The 21,354-nt window shown below is 29.1% G+C and overlaps 1 protein-coding gene across 2 annotated transcripts; it reads right to left on the bottom strand.

Moving 5' to 3' along the window:
* Positions 2,357-10,452, bottom strand: LOC105156814 (NAC domain-containing protein 7-like). Of its 2 annotated transcripts, none has more exons than XM_011073081.2 (4): positions 10,235-10,452; positions 7,804-7,995; positions 7,448-7,719; positions 2,357-3,088 (listed from the first exon to the last, which is right to left on the bottom strand). In XM_011073081.2, exons 2-4 carry the CDS (start codon positions 7,961-7,963, stop codon positions 2,501-2,503), a joined length of 1,020 nt encoding a protein of 339 aa, XP_011071383.1. In that variant the 5' UTR covers positions 7,964-7,995; positions 10,235-10,452; the 3' UTR covers positions 2,357-2,500. The 2 variants fall into 2 exon arrangements, with proteins under 2 accessions (XP_011071383.1, XP_020548384.1); XM_020692725.1 differs by lacking the exon at positions 10,235-10,452 and adding an exon at positions 9,803-10,170.

Genomic DNA, 21,354 nt, shown 5'->3' with positions numbered 1-21,354 from the left:
TTTTATTCAGTTATATAGGAGGTTTGATCAGAGTTTATTTATATATATTTATTTAATTATAGCTAATTGTCATAATTAAACTAACTAATCGTAGTAGATATTCATTGACCACGACCATAGCCGTGACTTTTACGAAACATTTGTCATAGTTAAAAATTATGGCAAAAATATTTATTATGGCTCATAGCAATAGCAATAACAATTTTCATGATGAATAAGTTAAATTTTATCATCGATTTTTTTTATAATTAATAATAGCTATTTTCCACGTTTTTAATATATATCCACTAAAACAATTGGCAATTGTAAATTTTCTTCTAATGATGGCATTGTAGAACACGTTATTAAAAACTCTAGTTGTTAGAAAAAAGAAAAAAGGGACTTTCCAAATATATTTATAATTTTTAATACATTCTATCAGGAAAAATTGCATTTCCCAACTACAAATTAGCCCATTTGTAATTATGGTCCTATTACTTTTGAATTTATCATATTGTAACCCTTAACTTACCATATCATATTACATTTAATTGACCAGCTCTTCAGCTCCTACATCTATCTTGTATAAGCCTGTACAACCTTATCTTTTCTCTTTTAATAAATGGAAAGCTTCCGATGATGTTTTTTCAGCTTGCAACATATATATTAATGTAATGGGACTTGGAATTAGGTCACCCTTACATGTTTTGACACTATATAAGAAATATTACTGAGGTAAGGCCTAATTTACTATAGTTAAAAGTGATAATTATGATTGTGCAATAGTTATTAGCAGTTGTTTTCTGTAAGTGCGATTAAAATATACAGTTAAAATCATGGTAAATATTCATTGACTATATTTTTAGTATCATAAGCTAGGAGGTTTATACATTTAGTCTCTTGTTTTATGGGATTTTTAAAATACTCCAAAAATTAAAATATTCGACATATTTGGTCATTTGCTTTACAAGATTTTTAAAATAATCTCAAAATTGAGGAAACTCGACAAGTTTGGTCCTCTACTCTATGAGATTTATGGGACTAAATGTGTCCAGCTCTTTCAATTTTGGAACCATTTTTAAATTTCCGTAAACCATAGGATTAAATGTAGAGTTTTCCCAATATTTATGTAACTTTTCATGACCTAATGGTAAGTAACTATTTTATTTTAGGCTTAAATATATTATTTGTCTCGCAACTTAGATTATTTGACCTTTCTCTCCTTTAACTTTAAGGTAGCATTTTGTTCCTAAATTTTTTTAATTTACGCGATTTCGCTCTTTTTTCTCTTAAAATTCACCCTAGCTATTTGCCAGAAAAATTCATTTGATCTCACGTGATTTTTTTAAAATTGGAGCTATTGTATCTATTGACTCATTTTTATCGATATTTTTGTCCTTTAACATTCTAGGAATGCATTTTGATTTTATATCTTTTTAATTCTCATAATTTCAGTCCTTTTCTTTCATAGAAGTTTACAATTCTTGTTGATGAAGGTGAAATTCGGCAAAAAAAGGAACGATAAATGGCCTATTCTATAGGACCAAAATGCATTTAACCTTTTTATTTTATATAATCCTAAGAAAATTGCATTTTATGTCCTACAAGTTAACTTGTATTGCATTTGAATCCATTATTTTTAACTTACCACATTGCATCCATAACTTGAGAAAATATGCAATTTTAGTCTAATGCTTTAATTTTGTTAAATTTTTTAGAAGAACAATCTTAATTCCCCTAAAAACTTCACAGAATTTATGTCATGCACAAGTTTTCATAAAAAAATGAATTGAATTATCATTTTGGGACTAAAATTACGAATTTTGCGGAAGGGTGAGGTGCAATTTAATAAGTTCAAAAATAATAAAACAAACGTATTAATAAAAAACTAACTAATAAGAGGTAAAATGCAATTTTTCCTCCTAAGTAACATGGACAACAAAAGATCAATGCTCTCTCTCTATAACTCAGGTTGTACAAATGCATGTTCATTAATGAAATACATGATTCAACATGAGTACACGGTCCGAAGCTCGCTTTACAACATTAATCTGCATATACATACTTATTAGTAGCTTCTCAGTATATATACTATAAATGTCTGAGGATGATGAGACCATAATCACCACTTCAATTTTTACAATATACATCAGTTAAGACAGTATATATATATAATATTAATTCTTTCTCCTAGTTATATATTTAAAGGGTAAAAGCAATTTACCATTCTGTAATATTAGAAATGAGCAAATTACCTCCTATGAAAAATAAATAGTAATTTACCCTCATGTGTTTTAAAAACTGAAGCAATTTACCTATGCTTCATTTTTTAAAACATAGAGGGGGGTAAATTGCTACATTTTGAAAAACACGGGGAGAAAAATTGCTATGTTATTTTTTATAAAGGGGTTGTTTGCCTAGTTTGCATAATACACATAGATAAATTGCAATTTACCATATATTTAAATCTCATAATTAATTAGTATATAGTTACCCAATTTTATTCTCTACTTCATGTCTCTTACTTCCACAGGTAGAATTGGGAAGTCGTGGTGGTCGATATCGACGTAAGTTCTGTTTTCATCTCATTCTCCATCATTCCGATTGATTCAGAAACTTGAACACAACCCTCGTTTGAGTCATTACCATCATCTTGGCTGAGCTGAGAGGCCACAAATTTGTCGAGCACCCGCCAGTCAGTGACTTGATCCGATGCTGCTTGCTCGTTGTTCACGTTGATGTAGAGCGTGTTACAGTGCATTTGGTCACTTTCTTGGATACAGTCGACGTCTTGTAAGCGGTAAGGGACGATGGAGTGGCAACTGATCACACTGCTGCCGGATTGTTGTAGTTTGGGGCTTTCTAAATTGGGAAGCTGGAGAAATGCATCGACATTGTTGGGCATTTTGTATTGCATCTCGAGCTCTTGTTTGCAGGTGTGACTGTGAGGAGGGTAGGAAGCGAACAGTGGGGATATACGCCTCGCTGGATCGAAATCCGACATGGAGGAGGGTTGGTCGTCGTACCAATAGGGTGAATCGTGCTCGCCCTCTTTTCTTGTTGTGGCCATTCTCTTCTTGAATACCCTGCAAACTACCCATCCTTCTTCCTGGTACAATGATTTAAATTTGATCAGATACTATGTTAGATTGAAGAAATATTTGCATTCAAAAGAAGTAGTTAAATAATACCATATATATATATATGTATATATATATATAGTTCATCATGCATGCATAATTGACATGAAATAACTCGTTTAATTTCTTTGTTTGATAGGTAAATTCAAGGAAGGGTTGCAGTTTTGGGGGATGTTTATAAGTTTCTATAAGCTTTTGAAAATTGTTTGGTAATTATTTTAGAAAAATGCTTGATTATAAAATTCTAAAATAAGATGTTTTAAATTTTATAAAATCTTTGAAAAAGAAAAAATTCATTTTATCTATCTTCTTTTAAAACATCTTGCTGTGTATGGTTAATACTTCAAAACACAAATGAAAAAATTGTAATTTTAGTCCTGTAACTTAGAAGGAGTAGCAGTTTTAGTCCTATACAAATTGATTTTAGTTTAATTGTATAACTTTATAGTTTTGGTATTTTAATCTTTTTTCGGCCTATTTGATCGAAAATTCAATTTTAATCTTGTACGTAAATAAATTCATGAAGGGCCAAAAATGCCAACTCTCCCAAGTTATAGGACTAAAAATGCCAACGTCCCCTAACTTACAAGATTAAAATAGCTCGAAAAATTTTTAAAATATGATCATGTGCATGTCACATGACTTTTTCCGTCCATCTTTGTCGGAATAGGACCAAAATCGTGAAAATCGCATACTTACTGGACCAAAATGCAAAAATAGAAACATACAGGATAAAAATGTCAAATTCTTATACTTAAAGGATGAAAATTGCAATTTTTCCTACAGAAATATGCCTTTATTATTTTGGCTATATTTAATTTTAATTTATACATATTTTACACTATTTTTTGAATGACCGAGGATTTCCTCTCTCACTCTCCCCAACTTTATGACATCTAACATTGATTATCTGTTAAAATTTTATTTGGAGTTCAAATAATATTTATGAAAGTATTTTAAAATGATTAGCTACAAATTATATCAAGAAATAGCTACTTGATCTTCATGGTATGATATATATATATATATATATAAATATTCTTTGATCATTTTATAGCTTATTAGTGTTTGTGCGAGCTTTATAAAAGCACTTTTTCAGTTTCTGACTTAAAAAAAAAACTTTTGAGATATTTGGGATGTCAACTTGTACTTTTAAAACTGCTAAAAAAAGTGTTTTTAGGTTAAAAGTTAGAAGTAACTCGGGAGGTGCTTAGCTGCTTTGGCTTTTCTGTAAATAAATTCAACTTCAATTGTTACTATTTTACCCATATAATTAATACCCTTAATTTCAAGGTTACTGTTTTTTGATTTATCTTAAAATTTTCATATTTAAAGTTGATATTGAAAATTTTAAATAATTGAAATAACTAACAATAATCAAATTTACACGTTCACACATTAAATATTTTATAATTTTTACATTTTATTTTCTATATTGTCTAATTTTATTATTTATTTATCATAAAAAATATAAATTAAATAGCTATGATTAATTAATAAAATATTTTTTTCATTAATGAAAATTTAATTTTTGCGTATGAATCAATAATTATATTACTTAGTGGAAGCATTATTAAATCAAAATTTTATTTTTCTATTAATATTTCAGAAAAATTGAATATGATATATATTAAGCAAATAAAATTTATTAATTTTTATGAAAAAATAATCATTACAGACAAATGGCAGATGCAAATATAACAAAAAAATATTATCTTTTTAACATATGGGGATAAAATAGTCTTTAATCAATTAAATTTATTTTAGAAGTGATTTTTTCCCAAACACTATCTAATTCAGCTTTTGTTTAATTTTTACTTTTTTTACAAACACTACTTACTTTTGGATCGGAGTTCTTCTTGAACGAATCTATTTCTATGTAAAAATAGAACGTCTTGTGAACGTCTTTGTTAAGGTTAAGGATTTTCAGGCGAACCTATGGTTGGTCAAGGAACCTTGCATGCATTATATTAGGTATCAAAGAAAATCCATTCTGGCTTCAAAAGGAACGTCTCTTTTCATGAATAAATGGAAATGTTACCTTGTCACTTTTTGGCAATGGCATTTTTCGCTGTGGTTGCATCCAAGAAGGATTTATATAAACCAATTATCCAATCATTCCTTTGAATTTTTGGGCTATCTTTCAAGCGTGCGAATGAACCCTTCAGTGGTACGGAGTCAAATTCTAGAAAATTCATTTCTAACTTTCAACTTTCTCTATAAAAATCACTTTTTTAAAAGCAGAAGTTTTGGCAAAAACCCTGCCAAACATCCTATAAAATATGAAAATATTTTATAAGCTTTAATATTTTAATGGTTTACAAGCTTATTTTTACGATAAGATCTAGCATCTTATAAGCTCATAAAACATTTTATAAGATGTATTGGCTCATAAGTATAAGATGTATTGGCTCATAAGTATAAGATGTCTTACATAAACTTCGAGGTTGTTTGGCAAATTTTTTTTTTAAAGAACTTCTAAGATCTTAAAATATGATGTTTTAGATCTTATAATCTCTTCAAAAAAGAAAAGTTAAGTTCACCCATCTTTTTCTAAAATATCTTATAACTTCTTTAATTTTAATATCGAGCAGATAAAACAACACATAATTTTATTAGTATTTCACTTTTACCCTTCATATAATTTGCATTTTAATTTACTCCGAGAGCAAAATTATCTATTTGTATAGTTTTTTTATATAATAATAGTTTGATAGCTTTTTCAATAATTATTATAATATGAGAGTTATTATGCGAGATCTTCAACATTTTATGAACTCTAACATTTTATTTATCCAAATACTTAAAGAGTTTATCATTAAAATAGATCCAATATTCCATCCACGTTAATCAATATTGGAATTATTTTAGATATGGTCAAAATATTTTTTATATAATTTTTAACTACAATTAATATTTTGAAAATAATTAGATATGGTCAGAACATTTGTTATATAATTTTTAACTACAATTAATATTTTAATTTTATTTTCAGAAATAATGACTAACAGTTGTACATAATCATAATTAATTAATATTTGTCACTATCTTTACTTTTGATATTACTTAATAATGAATCATGATAAAAAATTATATTTGTCTAGTAATCAAAAGGATAAATCAAATACTGTCTCCAGGATAAATTTGGAAACTCCAATAAGACTAAATTGTGTGCTTCATACATTCTTAACACACACACACACATATATATATATATATGAGTCTCATTATTGTTTTCCTGATAATTTCTATTTCAGTTGCTAATATCAAACTATACATTAGCAACAGTCTATATCTAGTATTATTAGATATTACTGAAAATGTGCATTATGGTAAAATTATATTTTACATCTCATAAGTTAGTCTTTTATTTTTGAACTCATCACAAAGCATCCCATGTAAAAAACTTACGATTTTAGTCTTAATTTGTAATTCTGTTAAATTTTTATGAAAACAACCTTAATTCCCCCTCAAAGTTAACGGGGCTCGTGCCACGCACTTGCTTTTTTCGTTAGAAATTTAATAAAATTAAAGTTTGAGATTAAATTAAATTGCAACTTTTAAATTATGGGATGTGTGAACTTAAAAATAAAGAAATCAAAATCCTAAAGAAAAGAAATATGATTTCCTTGCCTATACATAATTAAGCTCAAATAATAATAGCTATAATCTTTTTTTTTTTTTTTTTCAATTACACGGCAAGTGTTGTTTAGATGAAACCTACGTTTTATACTCATGGCCAAAAAGAGTTTGACGGTGAATAAACTAAGTTTTTGTGTCGATTTTTATTTAATTATATGTAATAATAATTATTTATCATGATTTTAGTTTATAGTCAATAAAACTGTGAGCGATATTAAATTTTCTTCTAGTGTACTAATTAACCACAATAAACAATAGTCTTAAATAGTTTTTTGGTCTCGTAACTTAGATCATTTAGCGTTTTAGTCCTGTAACTTTCTAAGGTAACATTTTGGTCTTACATTTTTCTAACTTTTACAATCTTAATCCATCTTTTGCCGGCTCTTCTAACCGGTAAAATGCATGTGCATCTCAGATTAACTCATTTCCGACAGTATTTTTGTTTACTACTTTTAAAGTAGTATTTTGGTCTTACAACTTTATAAATTTTTTTATTTTTGTTCTTTTTTCCGTCGGAGTTCACCCTTATCACTGATGGAGGTGAACTCTGGTGAAAAATAGATTGAAATCAAAAAAATTAAAAGACGTAGAAGTAAAATGCTACCCTAAACCTAACTTACGGGATGAAAATGAATTGAATCCATAAACAATAATTAATATGATGAATACCTAAGGTATATACTTGCCTGGGGAGCTGCATTTTCATTTGATTCGAGCCGGTACTCGTGCATTATCCAGTCTGATTTCTGTCCATTGGGGGCTCGACCTTGATAAAACACCAAAGTCTTTCTCATCCCAATCAAACTGTGCTTCAGATAAATAGCCTTATCTCTTCCGGTGGCTTTCCAGAATCCCGCTTTCGTTGCTCTATTCGTGCGCGTTCCGGTCGGATACTTCTTGTCTTTATGACTAAAGAAGTACCACTCATTCTGCTCCTCAGCCCCTATCCTGCAAAGTTCTGTATAGTTTCGCTCAAACGTTAGAATGAAAAACGAGACGAGAACATATAAATTCAAGGATATCTAGGTTAGTTTGTACATACCTTGAAGATCCCATGGCTCGATTTTGTAAAGATCGATGTCTTTGATGACGTCTAGGTCGATTCTTTTCGAGGCAATCTTTTTCCGGAGATAGTAATCGACCAGTTCTTCGTCTGTCGGGTGGAATCTAAATCCGGGAGGAACATGTGTAAACGAATTCATGTTCTTGCAGTTGTCTGTAGTTTAATTAACACCTGTAATTTGCATCAAGAACAGCAGTGTGAGCTGCATTTAGGACATAAACTAAGGAAAGTTTCAGAAACAAATGAATGTTTGCAGCTACCTTAACAACAATCAACTTGCAAATTATCGTTATGGGTGATACAAGTGAAGACAGTCCCACATAATTAATGAATTTTCATGTCAATTAATTCATATGCCATTTTGTTCTAGCTATTTCAAAGGTATTTCAACTACATTTGAAATGATGATCTAATGAGGAAGAATTTGCAAAAACGACTTTAAATGACCGCATTTGGAAACCAGTTAAATCTATCAACGTTCAATAAAATATAGTTAAATATTAGCATCGAAGATCAATTTGAAATTCATGGAATTTAGAATTATTCAAATAAATCCAATACAAAATCCATATTTTTAAATCTATCAGTCCAAATACATCCTCCGACACCCGAATGTCCGTTTCTAGTAAGAAAAAACATAATAAAAAGATAAAATTACAGAATAGGTCCAGTGTAGATATGCAAATTGTGAAGCTTGATAATGTTTATATATACATATGCAATGTTATTCTAGAAATATACCAAGAGTTTTCTATTTATTTACTTAATTTTTTGTCTAATTCCTTTTATATAAATGTGCCTATATATATATGTAGAATAAAAATTAACTATAGGTATAATAATTAATCCATTGATCATCTTTGTCATTCATATGACCAAAAAGCACTGAACCTTTAATATAACTTGATGAAGATGGATTCATGTATATTTATATATATATATATTATATGTAGGTAAAACTACTCAAGTTTGCTTTTGCTTGAGGGCATGAAACGTGAACGAAATACTTATTACAACAAAAAGAGATGGTTCCTCCACTCACAAAAGTGAATGCTGGAGAGAAAAAAAGGAATATCTATCTCCAACATATATATAATTAATTCATCTCTTTTTACCCTAATGAAACACCAAAAGTGGGACTGAATTATTAAATAACATACTTAACCGAATAAAAAAAACAAATTACATAATGCTAAACCTGGATGGAAGAATTTGTAAAAATGAATTCAAATGGCTCAATATTAGATAAATTTTTTAAACTCGTTATAATGTCATGACACGATATACTTCAAAATACGACTTCAAGAATTTAAAATTCGTTGTAATGTGTAATTTGCAAAACAAGGTTAAAAAGATTTGTTATCATGAATTGAAATTCTTAATTTCAAATCATTCAATTCAAACACAGTTTAAAAGAAAATATCATTGCATATATATATATATTGATTTTTTCTTATGAAAAGGGTGCAAACTTAGTACAATTTTTTTTTTCTTTGGGAGAATCCAACGGTGCCGTGGCGAGAGTTTGACCTGACCCCTACCTGTTTATTAATTTCAAAACAATACTCAAATACATTTTTAAGAAATCATAAACAAGAGAGATCTACCCAGACTATATGAATTGCCCAGAAAATCATGTCATCCTTAATTTGCATAAAAAGTAATAGTCAAACTAACAAAACACACACACACATACACAATATATATGCCAGATTACTTTGACACAAGATAAGTCAGTCTGAAGAAATGTGTAAAATTATGAGTAGAGTATCAATGTAAGAGAGAGAGAGAGAGAGAGAGAGAGAGAGAGAGAGAGAGAGAGAGATTTAAACTAGCAGAAAACTTGAATTTTCAGTGTAAATTTTGTCCCATGTCAAAAAATATCTATATACAGAAATATATTTTATATATATATTATCAAGTCTTGAAATTAGTATAGAGAGTTTAATTAACAGTACATGAAAAGGAGAAAGATAACCTCTGAATCAAAGTTCTTGTGGATCTGACTTAATCCCAACCCTAATATTCACTCAGGAAAAGGTAAAGGAAACCCCCTTTTCTCCTAAGCTCGATCAGTCAACAAATTACTGCTGGAGAGGAAAAGCAAAGCAAAAGCCTTTTACTCGGGAATTGAACCGACCCTGAAAACTTTGTCCCCCGATTGTCAAAGAATGATCGGATCCCGAGAAAAGAGGAAAGGAAAAGTAAAAGCAGAGGGGAAATGAAAGGTTTTTCCCTTCTGGGCAAATGGTAAAACAAGAAGAAAAGGATTCATATATAGGGTTTTGTGGTGCGAGGAATATGACGAGCATGTACAGCATCAATGGCTGTCATGCAAACCCTCACTGTGTGTGTTTATGTATCTATATGTGTATGTAAATGTTTACATGTATGTGATGATGACAGTCACCTTGGCTTGAACTGGGAGGAAACTTGATTGTGGGAAAAAAGGGGCGGCGGAATAACTGGTGGCAGTGAAGTACTCCACCACCCTCCCACCAGCAACTGATGTAGACCACAGCGGTGCGGTTTAGCTTGCTCGCTCTCTTCTGTCTGTGTGCGTGTGTATATATCGATGATGGTAAGCTTAATTAAGAGAGAGAAAGAGGTGGGAGAGAGAGAGAGAACTCAAAAGCTGACGGCATGAACCACCAGACCTTCTTAAAAGAAGACCTCATACCCGACCAAAAAGAATGTCTTGATTTAAAAATATTTGTAATAAAACTCGATTCCTATGTTTGTTTTTCCCTAGATCAAGACAATTAAATAGGGAAAAATGCAAACAATTCCTTTTAAAAAATAAATAGTAATTTATCTCTCTATATTTTTTAAAATACAATAATTTAGCCCTTTATGATTTTTAAAATGAGGCAATTTACCTCTCTTGGAGTTAAATTGCTTCATTTTAAAAAATATAGGAGAATAAATTACTATATTTTTTTCATAAGGGGATAATGTGCTCATTTCCAATATCATATGGAGATAAATTACTATTCACCCTAATTAAATATAATAAAACTCCCTAATAAAAAAATGTAGCTGAATAAAATGTAGTCGAATCTGGCTACAGATAATTTGCGTTTGACTGAAGGATTTGAATTTAATTAGGGGAAATGTTTTGGGATGTAGGGTTCAAAGTGACTTTAATATGGAGTTAATTTGAAATGCATTCTCAAGGTGAAAGAATAACACAAAATGGTTTTAAAAAATTCGTTTACATACAAAGAATTTAATTTATTTTCAGGAATATATGGATCCACGTAATTAACTTGGCAAACTAGTGTTTGAAGCAAATGATTTGAAGGTGAAATTTCAAAGGAATTATAAATTTTGATTTAGGAGGAATCACAGGACGATCAATTTCTGCACACGTTCGGCATTTCTTTTATGACTATTAGTAAGAGGGATCGTCGTTCATTGCAAAATTCCATTGATTGTTAGGGATATTTTCTTGTTAATTTTTTCATCTTTTAATAGACTTTGTTCAATTTTCATATTTTCTATAGTTTTGTCTGAGACTAATATATTTGTCATGTTATAAATATGTTATGATATTTTTAGACCTAGTTCCATAATTTTATGAGTTAGATGGAACAAACTAAGGTAATTTCATCAGTTTGAGTATTTAAAGATTTGAACTTGTGAGAAAAATCTTGGATTTAGGTGAAAACAAACAACGAATAATTAAACAATAAATTTATATAAATACCCATACTACGTACTAATTATGGAATTCAAACCAAGATCTCATATATATTTCTTCACTGTAAATTAAATTTTGGAATTAAGAAATCAAAATGGCTTAGTTTTGATTTAATTCGAGTTCCAATAATATTCCAACAATTGAAAAACTTCAATATATATATATATATATATATATATATAGAGAGAGAGAGAGAGAGAGAGAGAGAGAGAGAGATTACTAATTGCTAATTAATGAAGCTGTAAGTATGAAGAATTTACTGTTACGAATTTAAAACAATAAGCATCAAACAATCTAATTGAAAAGGTCGTACTAACTATTTATGCATTTTTTCTTTGGATTATAAAGAATATTATCTTTAACAATTAAGAATATTGTATATATATATAGGAAGTAGCAAATTATTATAAGGAAAAAGTATTATTTTAGTTCGCTAAGTATGCCTAATTTTAATTTTAGTCCGATAATTATGTCCATTTTTGTTTAGGTCCAGTAACTTACGAAATTGCTTACTTTTAGTCCTTTGGCAGATTTTCGGACAATTTTACCCCTATGAGTGCATATGAACTAAAACTGTCTTTCAAAAGTTGCATATGGGTAAAATTGCCCGAAAATCTGTCAGAGAACTAAAAGTAAACAATTTCGTAAGTTATTGGATCTAAATAAAAATGGACATAGTTATCGGACTAAAATTAAAATTAGGCATATTTAGCGGATTAAAATAATACTTTTCCCTTATTATAATACACTATAAAAAATTGAATTATTTTGTATATTATATATCACTTCACCTTAAAATTAATGTCAAAATTTAAATTTTGGCAATAATTAATCCGATTTTACGTAGCTATATATGGCCAAAGCAGTTGTCATAGTTTTTAATTATAGTTATCAATTTGAGATCACTTGAAAAAGCAACGATTAACAATTATTGCATAGCCATGATTCATTAATATTCAGCATAATTTTTAATTTTTAATCATGATAATTAATCACAATAAAATTCATATTTATTCTAATGATATGGTGCAATGCTCTCATATTATTTTGCTTGTCCAATTTAAGAATATAGTTGTTTTATTTTAAAGTATATCCAAGAACCAAAAGAACACTCCTCTTCCTAATGTTACCAAACAGGTCAAAAATCAACCATATACAAAAACGTCAGATGAAAAGCTTCCACTAACTTGACATTCATTTTAAATTTAGAATTAATTAATTAAAATACGTGGAATTTATGTTTTTTTTCAGTTCGCAGCAGCACTGGTAATATTGCCTGTAGATATGAATACTTTTGTAAGGAACTTACAATTGATCAGTAAAAATATTAATGTATTTTAGGTATTTAAAATAACTTGCGATTAATGATGTTTTAGTTTAGTGGACGTTAAGCTTAAATTTAAAATTATAAATTTAATTTTATCAATCGTATAGATATTTATCTGACACTACAAGAAAATTTCTCAATAACTGAAGCTAATTAGCAAGAAGAATTATTATTGTATCTACGTTATTTAATTATTACGATAAATTTACTTGCTAATGAATTTAGCAACGAAATATTTTTTTGTTATTTGTATTATTTACTACAAGAAATTCACTTTCTATGATTTATATTAATGTAATTATGAATTTAACACTTAAAAAAAACAATTAATTAGGTGTAGCCCACACAAACCGACTCAATCAACTATGATGGCGACTGCCCTCCAAATGTTCAATGCATAACATCTATTCAAAGTTAAACATAACGAAAATAAGCCACTCTATATACAAGAATTTGAGAATTCATTGGGATAGAAAATGATAAAAAGGTGTAAGACTTTATTTTTAATTTTAAAAATAAAAAATTTAAAGAATTCATCAAATTCTCTTATTTTATATAATTATTAGCAGTTATGCCACGCCGTCTCTGCATGCATACAATAAATAATTGTTTATACTTTAAAATATATTATAAATAAGAATGAAATATATAAACCAACACATCACATTTAAAAATAAATAAATAATTAAAACTAATGTAGTGATATTTGGTGTCTATATGTCTATATATCTATACCCTATGTATACGTACTAATATGAAAATTTCACTCACAAACCGTTTTTGAGTGAAATTTTCATATTAATATACATAGATAGTATAGATATATAGATTAAAAGAAGAATTTAAATAAGGGTGGTGGAAAATATATAAAAATATTTTTGATAATTTTAAAAATTGGTTTCGCGATGTAATTAATTATTATTTATGAGTGAAAATAGAATTTATTTTTTTATATAGTATAAATTACAGATGATTAAGACGAAAACAGATGGAGTTAATAGGATGCTACCTCCTATAAAAATACTAATAGACACAAAAGGGGGAGAAAGACAACTTTCTCATTGAAAAACCATATGTTTTTTTGTCATGCAATGGTTAATTGAGGGGCGTTTAAGTCAATTTTTCTTAAATCCCAAATATATACAATACAATGGAGTGAAATGGGATTGCATCAAATTAAATTTCCACATGCCTTGAGGAAAAAATGATAAAAAGAATGAAAAGGGTAAAAAAAGCTAGATTGTAAATAAATTGAGTCGAATCCAATATTTTATGGTTCAAATTTATTAATTAGAATTTGATTTGGTTATTCACCTTATTAATTCCGCTCGAACAAGTTTTCGTTGAATCGAATTCGAGCAGCTTGATATTTTTTTAATATATTTTGCTATTCTTTACTAATCAAATCAAATTTGAGCAGAGTTCCAAGTGTTGCTGAACGAAAAACTTTATTAGAACTTGATTTAGTAAGTTTCACGAATCGGGCTCAAACAAATTCTATCAGTTAATAAAATAATTTGGTTTATCTTTCAACTTTAAAGAAAGGGATAATTACATTGATATACCCTAATGTTTGTATATTTCTACGTAAACTCCCTATAATTTTAAAAATTACATATATTACTCTTAACATTTGTTTTCGCCTAACAAAATAGATTCCTTTGTTAGTTAAAATTTACGAATTTACTATATTAACAATTGAATAAAAATTTATATTTACTGTCAATTGACTTAAATATAAATACTAATTGTACGAAAATAAATATCAAATAATTACTAAAAGATTAAATTATGAGAGATTTCATGTAATTATTATAAATAAAAAAGAAAAAAGAAAGAAAACCTTCGAAAAGATTCCTATGCTGATGTGGTCCCATTACGACAAACAACTGTGTCTTACGTGTCTAATTTCAATCCGGCGTGGGCTTAACACTGATTACTACGTTAAAACAGGCAGAGGCCGACAGTATTTTTCTAACTTTTACACGTGGGCCAACTCCGTTATCCCAGAAAATGGGCCCCGACCCGTTACTCGATAACGACACGTGCATCGAACTCTGTTTAGATATATCTGAGTACCTTGTGCGTGCCGATTAGTTAATCCATCTCTTCGCTTTTGCTTTGTACACCCCCCCGCCCCCCCCGTTCCTCGCCTCCCCCGTTGAGCCCAAAAAGAAAGTGTTAATTAAATAATAATTTAGAAATAATTATATTATTTTTTTTAAATTTAGTATAATTATACATAAATATAATATTAAAAAATGAAAGTGAAGCAAACAGCACACACGTTATACAATTGTCGGGTGGACCCCATGGCCATGCCACGTGCGATCACTTTTTTCGATGGGACGTTTTAGAACACTTTTGAAATTTTTACTAAATTTTTACTATTATGAAATTTTGAAATTTTTACTATTATGAAATTTTGAAATTTTTACTATTATGGTCAAAATATTTATAATCATTCTTAGTTATGCATTGTTATGGTTATTTTTGGCCTTATTGTTGAATAATGATTTATAGTCATTGCATTGGTATGGTCATTTATTATGTAACATTGATTTTTTATATTTTGTTGTAATAATTAACTATGATAAAAGATTATATTTTATTATTGTTGTGAGAATTATATAAGAAAAAGTATAAAAACACTTGACCTTATTGACAAAATATTTGATCCGTTTTTAATTATATATCGATTTTTCTTTATAAAATATGTACCGTATCTATCTGGTTATATGTGCGCAAGTATTGTATGCAACGATGGACAATTAACATATCTATATTAATATAGAAAAGAAAGACATTCTACACTAACTAATATCAGTTAATGACACATTCGCACCAAATTCTAAATATAAAAATTATATACCTAATTAATTAATTCTAAAAGAATTTAACTACCTAAAAGAATTAATTATAACTACCGCATGCCCTCTATCACTACTACACCAATTTTTTTTGGTGTGTCGATAATACCTTAAATTAGTTCTTCTTTCTTTTTTTTTTTTTTAATTTTTTAAGTGTGATTTGTAGGTTTATACATTTTAGTTATATTTATAATATATTTTAAAATATAAAAAAATATTTATTATATGTACATAGAAACATATCATGATCATTAATTTTTTTTATATATATATAATGTAGGTAAATATCCCATATTGATTGTAAATGAGGAGTTTGATCAGTGGCTCCAAGATCTCCTCTCTGTAACGAGGCACCTTTAAAGACAGAACCGTGAGACTTATACAAAATCAAAACAGACAATACTTCATGTAACGGAATACCAATCGAATCACAAGCATCATTAATATATATATATATATATAAAATGTAAATCTTGACTAAGGTATAGTACGATATTAGTGGAGGTAGCCAACACTAATGATTTCTGATGTAGACTCATTATTGTTCCTGTTCCCCACGTTTCAACTAAGAAAGGGTGGACTAAAATTCTTTCCGAAAAGGTCCACAAAATTTTTGCAAGAAAAAACGAATAGTGAGTAATTGGACTTTCTGCTTCACATTCACTCTCTTTGACATTGGACAAAAAGGTTGTCTTATCCAAGACATTAATTAATTTAAATTATTGGAAAATGGGACCTCTTAATGTCCAGTTCCTATTGGTCACCAAACACTTAAATTGATTTACATGAAGAAAGTTAAAACTGTGGTGTTCAAATAAAGGATTCTTCAAAGTTACCACATCAGTCAAAAGCTGTAGAGTTTTTTCACCTTCACAATGATTGACTTTGATGTGTGAATAGGTTTGAGAAGAATAGATCCCATATCCAACTTATGCTTACTTTTAACTTTAGCAATGAAGCCATTATAAGCACTGTAATTAAAAACAATATCAGTGATAAAAATATTAAAATATAAGAAATAAAGTATCATTGGTTAGATTTAATTATACAAATATTTTCTAATTTTTTTGAAATTTCATATAGGAAAAATTATACTTTTGGTCTTATATTTTTATAGTTTAATCCCATTTATTATGACTTTTTCATATTGCATGTGCTCCAAAAATTGAACTTCTTTTAAGAGGAAAAAAAATCGATCCTCGATTCATTTTGGTCCACTATGTATTACCATTATCAATATTTTATCAGTAATTTACAAAAAGATGTAAATTTAGTCCGATTTAGAGGTTTTTCTCAATTTTTTTGCCGGAATTTGCGACGCGTATGCTGAAATTGATGATGTGATAATAAAAAACTTTTATTGCTCACGGGGTTAATTTGAACTCCATCACTTAAAACAAAATTTGATCTTTTAATTTCTTATACTGCATTTTATAAGCTCAACTATACTATATAACATATATGGTTACAAGTATTTCATTATAAATTGATAATAACATTACAATGTATTACTTTTAATGCTAATATTTATATATTTGATATAATTATTTATATTAACATAATACATTAGTTATTTAACAATATTTAATACATTGTAATATATTATCAATTTATATTGAAATACTTTTAGATATATAGATTATACTGGATAGTTGAGCTTACAAAGCACAAATTGATTGTAGCACAAGTGGTGAAAGGTTTAGGTATTGTTCTAGTTTAACTAGGGTTCAATTTTACATATTTTTAGCAAAAGCTACTGGAAAATTGAGCAAAATTCTTAAATTAAACCAAATTTACATATTTTTATAAATTCATGGTAAAAAATTAATAATGGTAATACTTAATGGACCAAAATGAATCGAGGACAAAATTAAAGGACCAAATTGTGTTTTTTTTTCTTTTTTCAATATTAGTTCTCACATGTATTTTTCATCCAATAATTAATTGAGCCTTTAGCATTTTTATATTTTTTTATTAATTATTGAATGAAAAATGCACGTGACGACTAACATTGAGAACTTTTTTTGCTTATGGAATGCAATGTGAGAAAATCGTAACAAATAGGACTTAATTGAAAAAGGCCCTAATAATGCTTTTTTTTCCTTACATGTACATTTCCTGAAGGGGTGTTTTTGTAATGAATTTTATGGGGTATTTGTGTAATCGTTACTAAAAATAGAAAATATACTTGTAATTACAATTATTACAACCTTAGAAATTGTAATTATAATTTTTTGAAAAATAGTAAGTATTCGTGTAATGAAAGCTAAGATCAGGATGTGAATGTAACTTATCATTATGATTTTTGAATTAAATTTTTTTGGTCATAATAGTGATCCTCTCTAATTAATGGTGAATATAATTATCACCTATATTGACTATGATGGCGAGTAGAAATAAAAAATATTATTGGCAACACAAATATCAATATATATTGAATGATATGAAACCTTTTTCAAGGTAAAAATATAATGAATAATTTTACAGTTATAGATATACGTATATTGTTATAATTAAATACGAAAATTGTTGACTCGTGGGAATTTTTTACATTGATATTTGATTTTATTTAACTAATATACCATATTCTTATGTACAAATTAATATCATATATATATATATATCATTTATCTTATTTAGAGAAAGATTTTGCACACGTAACTCACATTTATGTTAAATGCAATAAAACTATAATACGATTTGCAATAGAAAAGAAAAGGTAAATAGGTGATTTTGGATATTGTTCAATCAATATAGTAGTTTTTTTTTTTAAATAAAAAAAATCAAAATTGATTCTCTAATTCTCTCCTCGACTAGAATTTCATGACCTATTTTTTTTTTTTTTTTTAACAGAAATAAGATATCACTATCAGAGCACGATCGACCCTCTAAGATAACAGGAGCTGTGGGAGTACTGCAATTAATTAATTTTTTACAGAAATAAAGTATCACCATTGCTACCAACTATATGTATATAGTTGTAAAGTTTACCATGAATGCTTGAATTTTATTATTCACTCAAATATTTTACGTAATTGATTTTTCAAAATATGACAAAATACACAAAATATAGCATCAAACACTACAAAAATTAAGTTTTCGCTATACTATATAAATAACCATGATTTAAAAATTGTGGTAAATCAATGCTATTAACCATAGCTAAATAAAGTCAAAACAAAAATTTAATTATTTACCATGATAAATTAATTTTCACCAGGATTTTTAGCCATAGCCAAAACATTTGCTATGATTATGGTTTTGATCATGGCAAATATTTTGACTATACTTGTGAAACAACGGCCAATAATCGTTGAGAAGCTGTAGTTAATTTGTATTTGTCACAATTTTTTTAATTTAATAATTAACCATAACAAAAAATTATATATTTTTCCAATGATATTAGGAATTCTAACTTGGATTTTATCTTTTCATTTAAACTCGAGAAATGAACATGGGGAACTACTGATCATAGAGAAGGAAATCATGAATTATGTGGTAGACAAGCTGGCGGATAATGTTAGAAAATTTCGTTTACTGACATGGCCTTTCCGAGTGTAGATTGGCTATACCTGCAAAAGGCATTGAGTAAAGCTTTGGCAAACTCGAAAGCAGTAGTAGGCCATACGTTTTGTGACCAAATACTATAAATTTTACATTGTACAGACGTCAATGTTAGTTTTGTCGATGTACATCAAGATAGGGGACTCTTCACATTTAAGGGCTGCTATTTGTTTTTTAATTATTACAGGCAGTAATATAAAGTTTAGAAATAGAAATTAAAAAATGATTAAAAATGGATCAAATGAATAACAAGAGTGATTCGTATAACAAGAGTGGTTTGCAGTGCCACAAACCATCAATTGTGAGTGATGTACAATATATATAAATATATACATATTCGTATAAATATTTGTTTTCCTTTTGAGTAATAGGGCTATAATAATTTTAATAATGCATGTAAAGTGTTAATTTCGCTTCACTTGAAATGGAGAGCTTCAGAAATAATGTTCGCTAATAATTTACTACGAGTAATGATTTTAAGCAGTACAGGATATATCACGCAAAATACAAGCACAATGTTTCAATTCATATACTCCTTTATCAAATGTATATGTTAGAAAAATAGAAAACGATATTGTGTCAAAATGAGAAGTGTTTGAGGGGCTTAAAAGATCGAGTGTGACAACTTCTGCATGGCTGGACGTCGAAACGCCTCTCACAAGTAGGGAGACCGATGCTCATCTGGTCTGCTGTCCAAGCTATTCCTGCCTATGTCATGAGTTGCTTCTGAATACCAAAATCAGTATTCGTACAGATTGAATGTATGGCGGCGAACTTTTTCTGGGATCAAAATTGCAATCGGAAAATTAATTGGATCTCTTGGTCCTCACTATGTCAGAGTAAGATGGACGGTGGCTTTGGGCACAAAACCTAACTTTGTGTCGAAGTAAGCTTGGTGTATTGTTACCTCATCGTATATCTTGGCTACCCAGACTCCTTCATGCTAAATATTTCCCTCATGGTAATTTTTTCAATGTGAAGGCTGAGGGCCATCGTTGGAGAGAGGTGTCGACTGGGGAGGAGTTTGCCTCTATTGATGGTAAGTGTATCATTCAAACTCCAGTGGGAAAAGTTCTGATAGACTGATTTGGCATTATCACCCTAAAGGAGTGTTCATGGTCTAAAGTGTGTATGATTTGGCGGTCTCACGGGCTATTGTAGCCAATACTCTAGCTTCAGGTAGTAGATTTAGCCCTTTGGGGGATTGGGTTTTCATCTGGGCTGCTAAAGTGCCACTGAAGGTCCAAATGTTAGCTTGGTGCAGTTGCAAGAATGCACTTCCAACCCAATTGAACCTCATCTCTAGTGGGATCCACTAGATGGAGTGTATTACTGCTACTGTTGCCCGGAGGATGGATTAGGCCACGTTCTTCATGCTATTCTTTTGCAAGATTAGTATGGGTGCTTTCTAATCTGCCATGGGGATTCCTCTGTTGAGATGATTTATCTATAAAGGATTGGATTAGCTTCCTCCATCATGGCCTTTTTCGGGGTGGTTTCGCACCTTTTCATATCTCGTCTTGGCTCTTGTGGAATAACCGCGACAATAGGATATTTTAGGAGCGTCCATTTTATGCAAAAATCCTAGTAGATCAGGCGACCAAAACCCTGCGCTTGATTAGTTTTTAGTCTTGTTTGGTGTTTTTTATTATTGTTGTGGATATGTTGTGTGGTCGTACTTTTTGTTCTATTGGAAATAAAATCTTATCATTTCTTCTTGAAAAGAAAAAAGAATTAATTCTTCTCCGTACGGAATTCTATTTTTAGAATTATGATACTATATTTTTTTTGTTTTTATTGAGCCAAACCGTTGTTAGGAAATGGATCGGGTTAAGATGGATAACAGGTGGAATATGAAGGCGATAAAAGACACACGAATTTGTTAACCCAGTTTGGATATAAATCCTACGTCTGGGGGCGATACCAAGCCAGGAGAAAACACTCAAAGAGGAGGAAAATTGAGGAGTACAACACACACACACTTGTATGCAAGTCTTCACCACACGTGAAAGACAACACTCACCCTCGTCTCAACTCTTTCTTTTCTCTCTACTCTATTCTACTCT

Source organism: Sesamum indicum, linkage group LG1 (genome assembly GCF_000512975.1).
Source record: "Sesamum indicum cultivar Zhongzhi No. 13 linkage group LG1, S_indicum_v1.0, whole genome shotgun sequence".
NCBI classification, from domain to species: Eukaryota; Viridiplantae; Streptophyta; class Magnoliopsida; order Lamiales; family Pedaliaceae; genus Sesamum; species Sesamum indicum.
The sequence above is the reverse complement of the archived record's forward strand: the minus strand, read 5'-3'. Positions and strand labels throughout refer to the sequence as shown.

What these genes read in the sequence shown, in the direction of transcription:
- LOC105156814 (XM_011073081.2), bottom strand. Translation starts at nt 7,963, where the DNA reads ATGAATTCGTTTACACATGTTCCTCCCGGATTTAGATTCCACCCGACA. An exon ending in CGAGCCATGGGATCTTCAAG is followed by an intron (nt 7,720 to 7,803) that starts GTATGTACAAAC and finishes GAAACTATACAG; the next exon opens with AACTTTGCAGGATAGGGGCT. An exon ending in ATGAAAATGCAGCTCCCCAG is followed by an intron (nt 3,089 to 7,447) that starts GCAAGTATATAC and finishes TCATTGTACCAG; the next exon opens with GAAGAAGGATGGGTAGTTTG.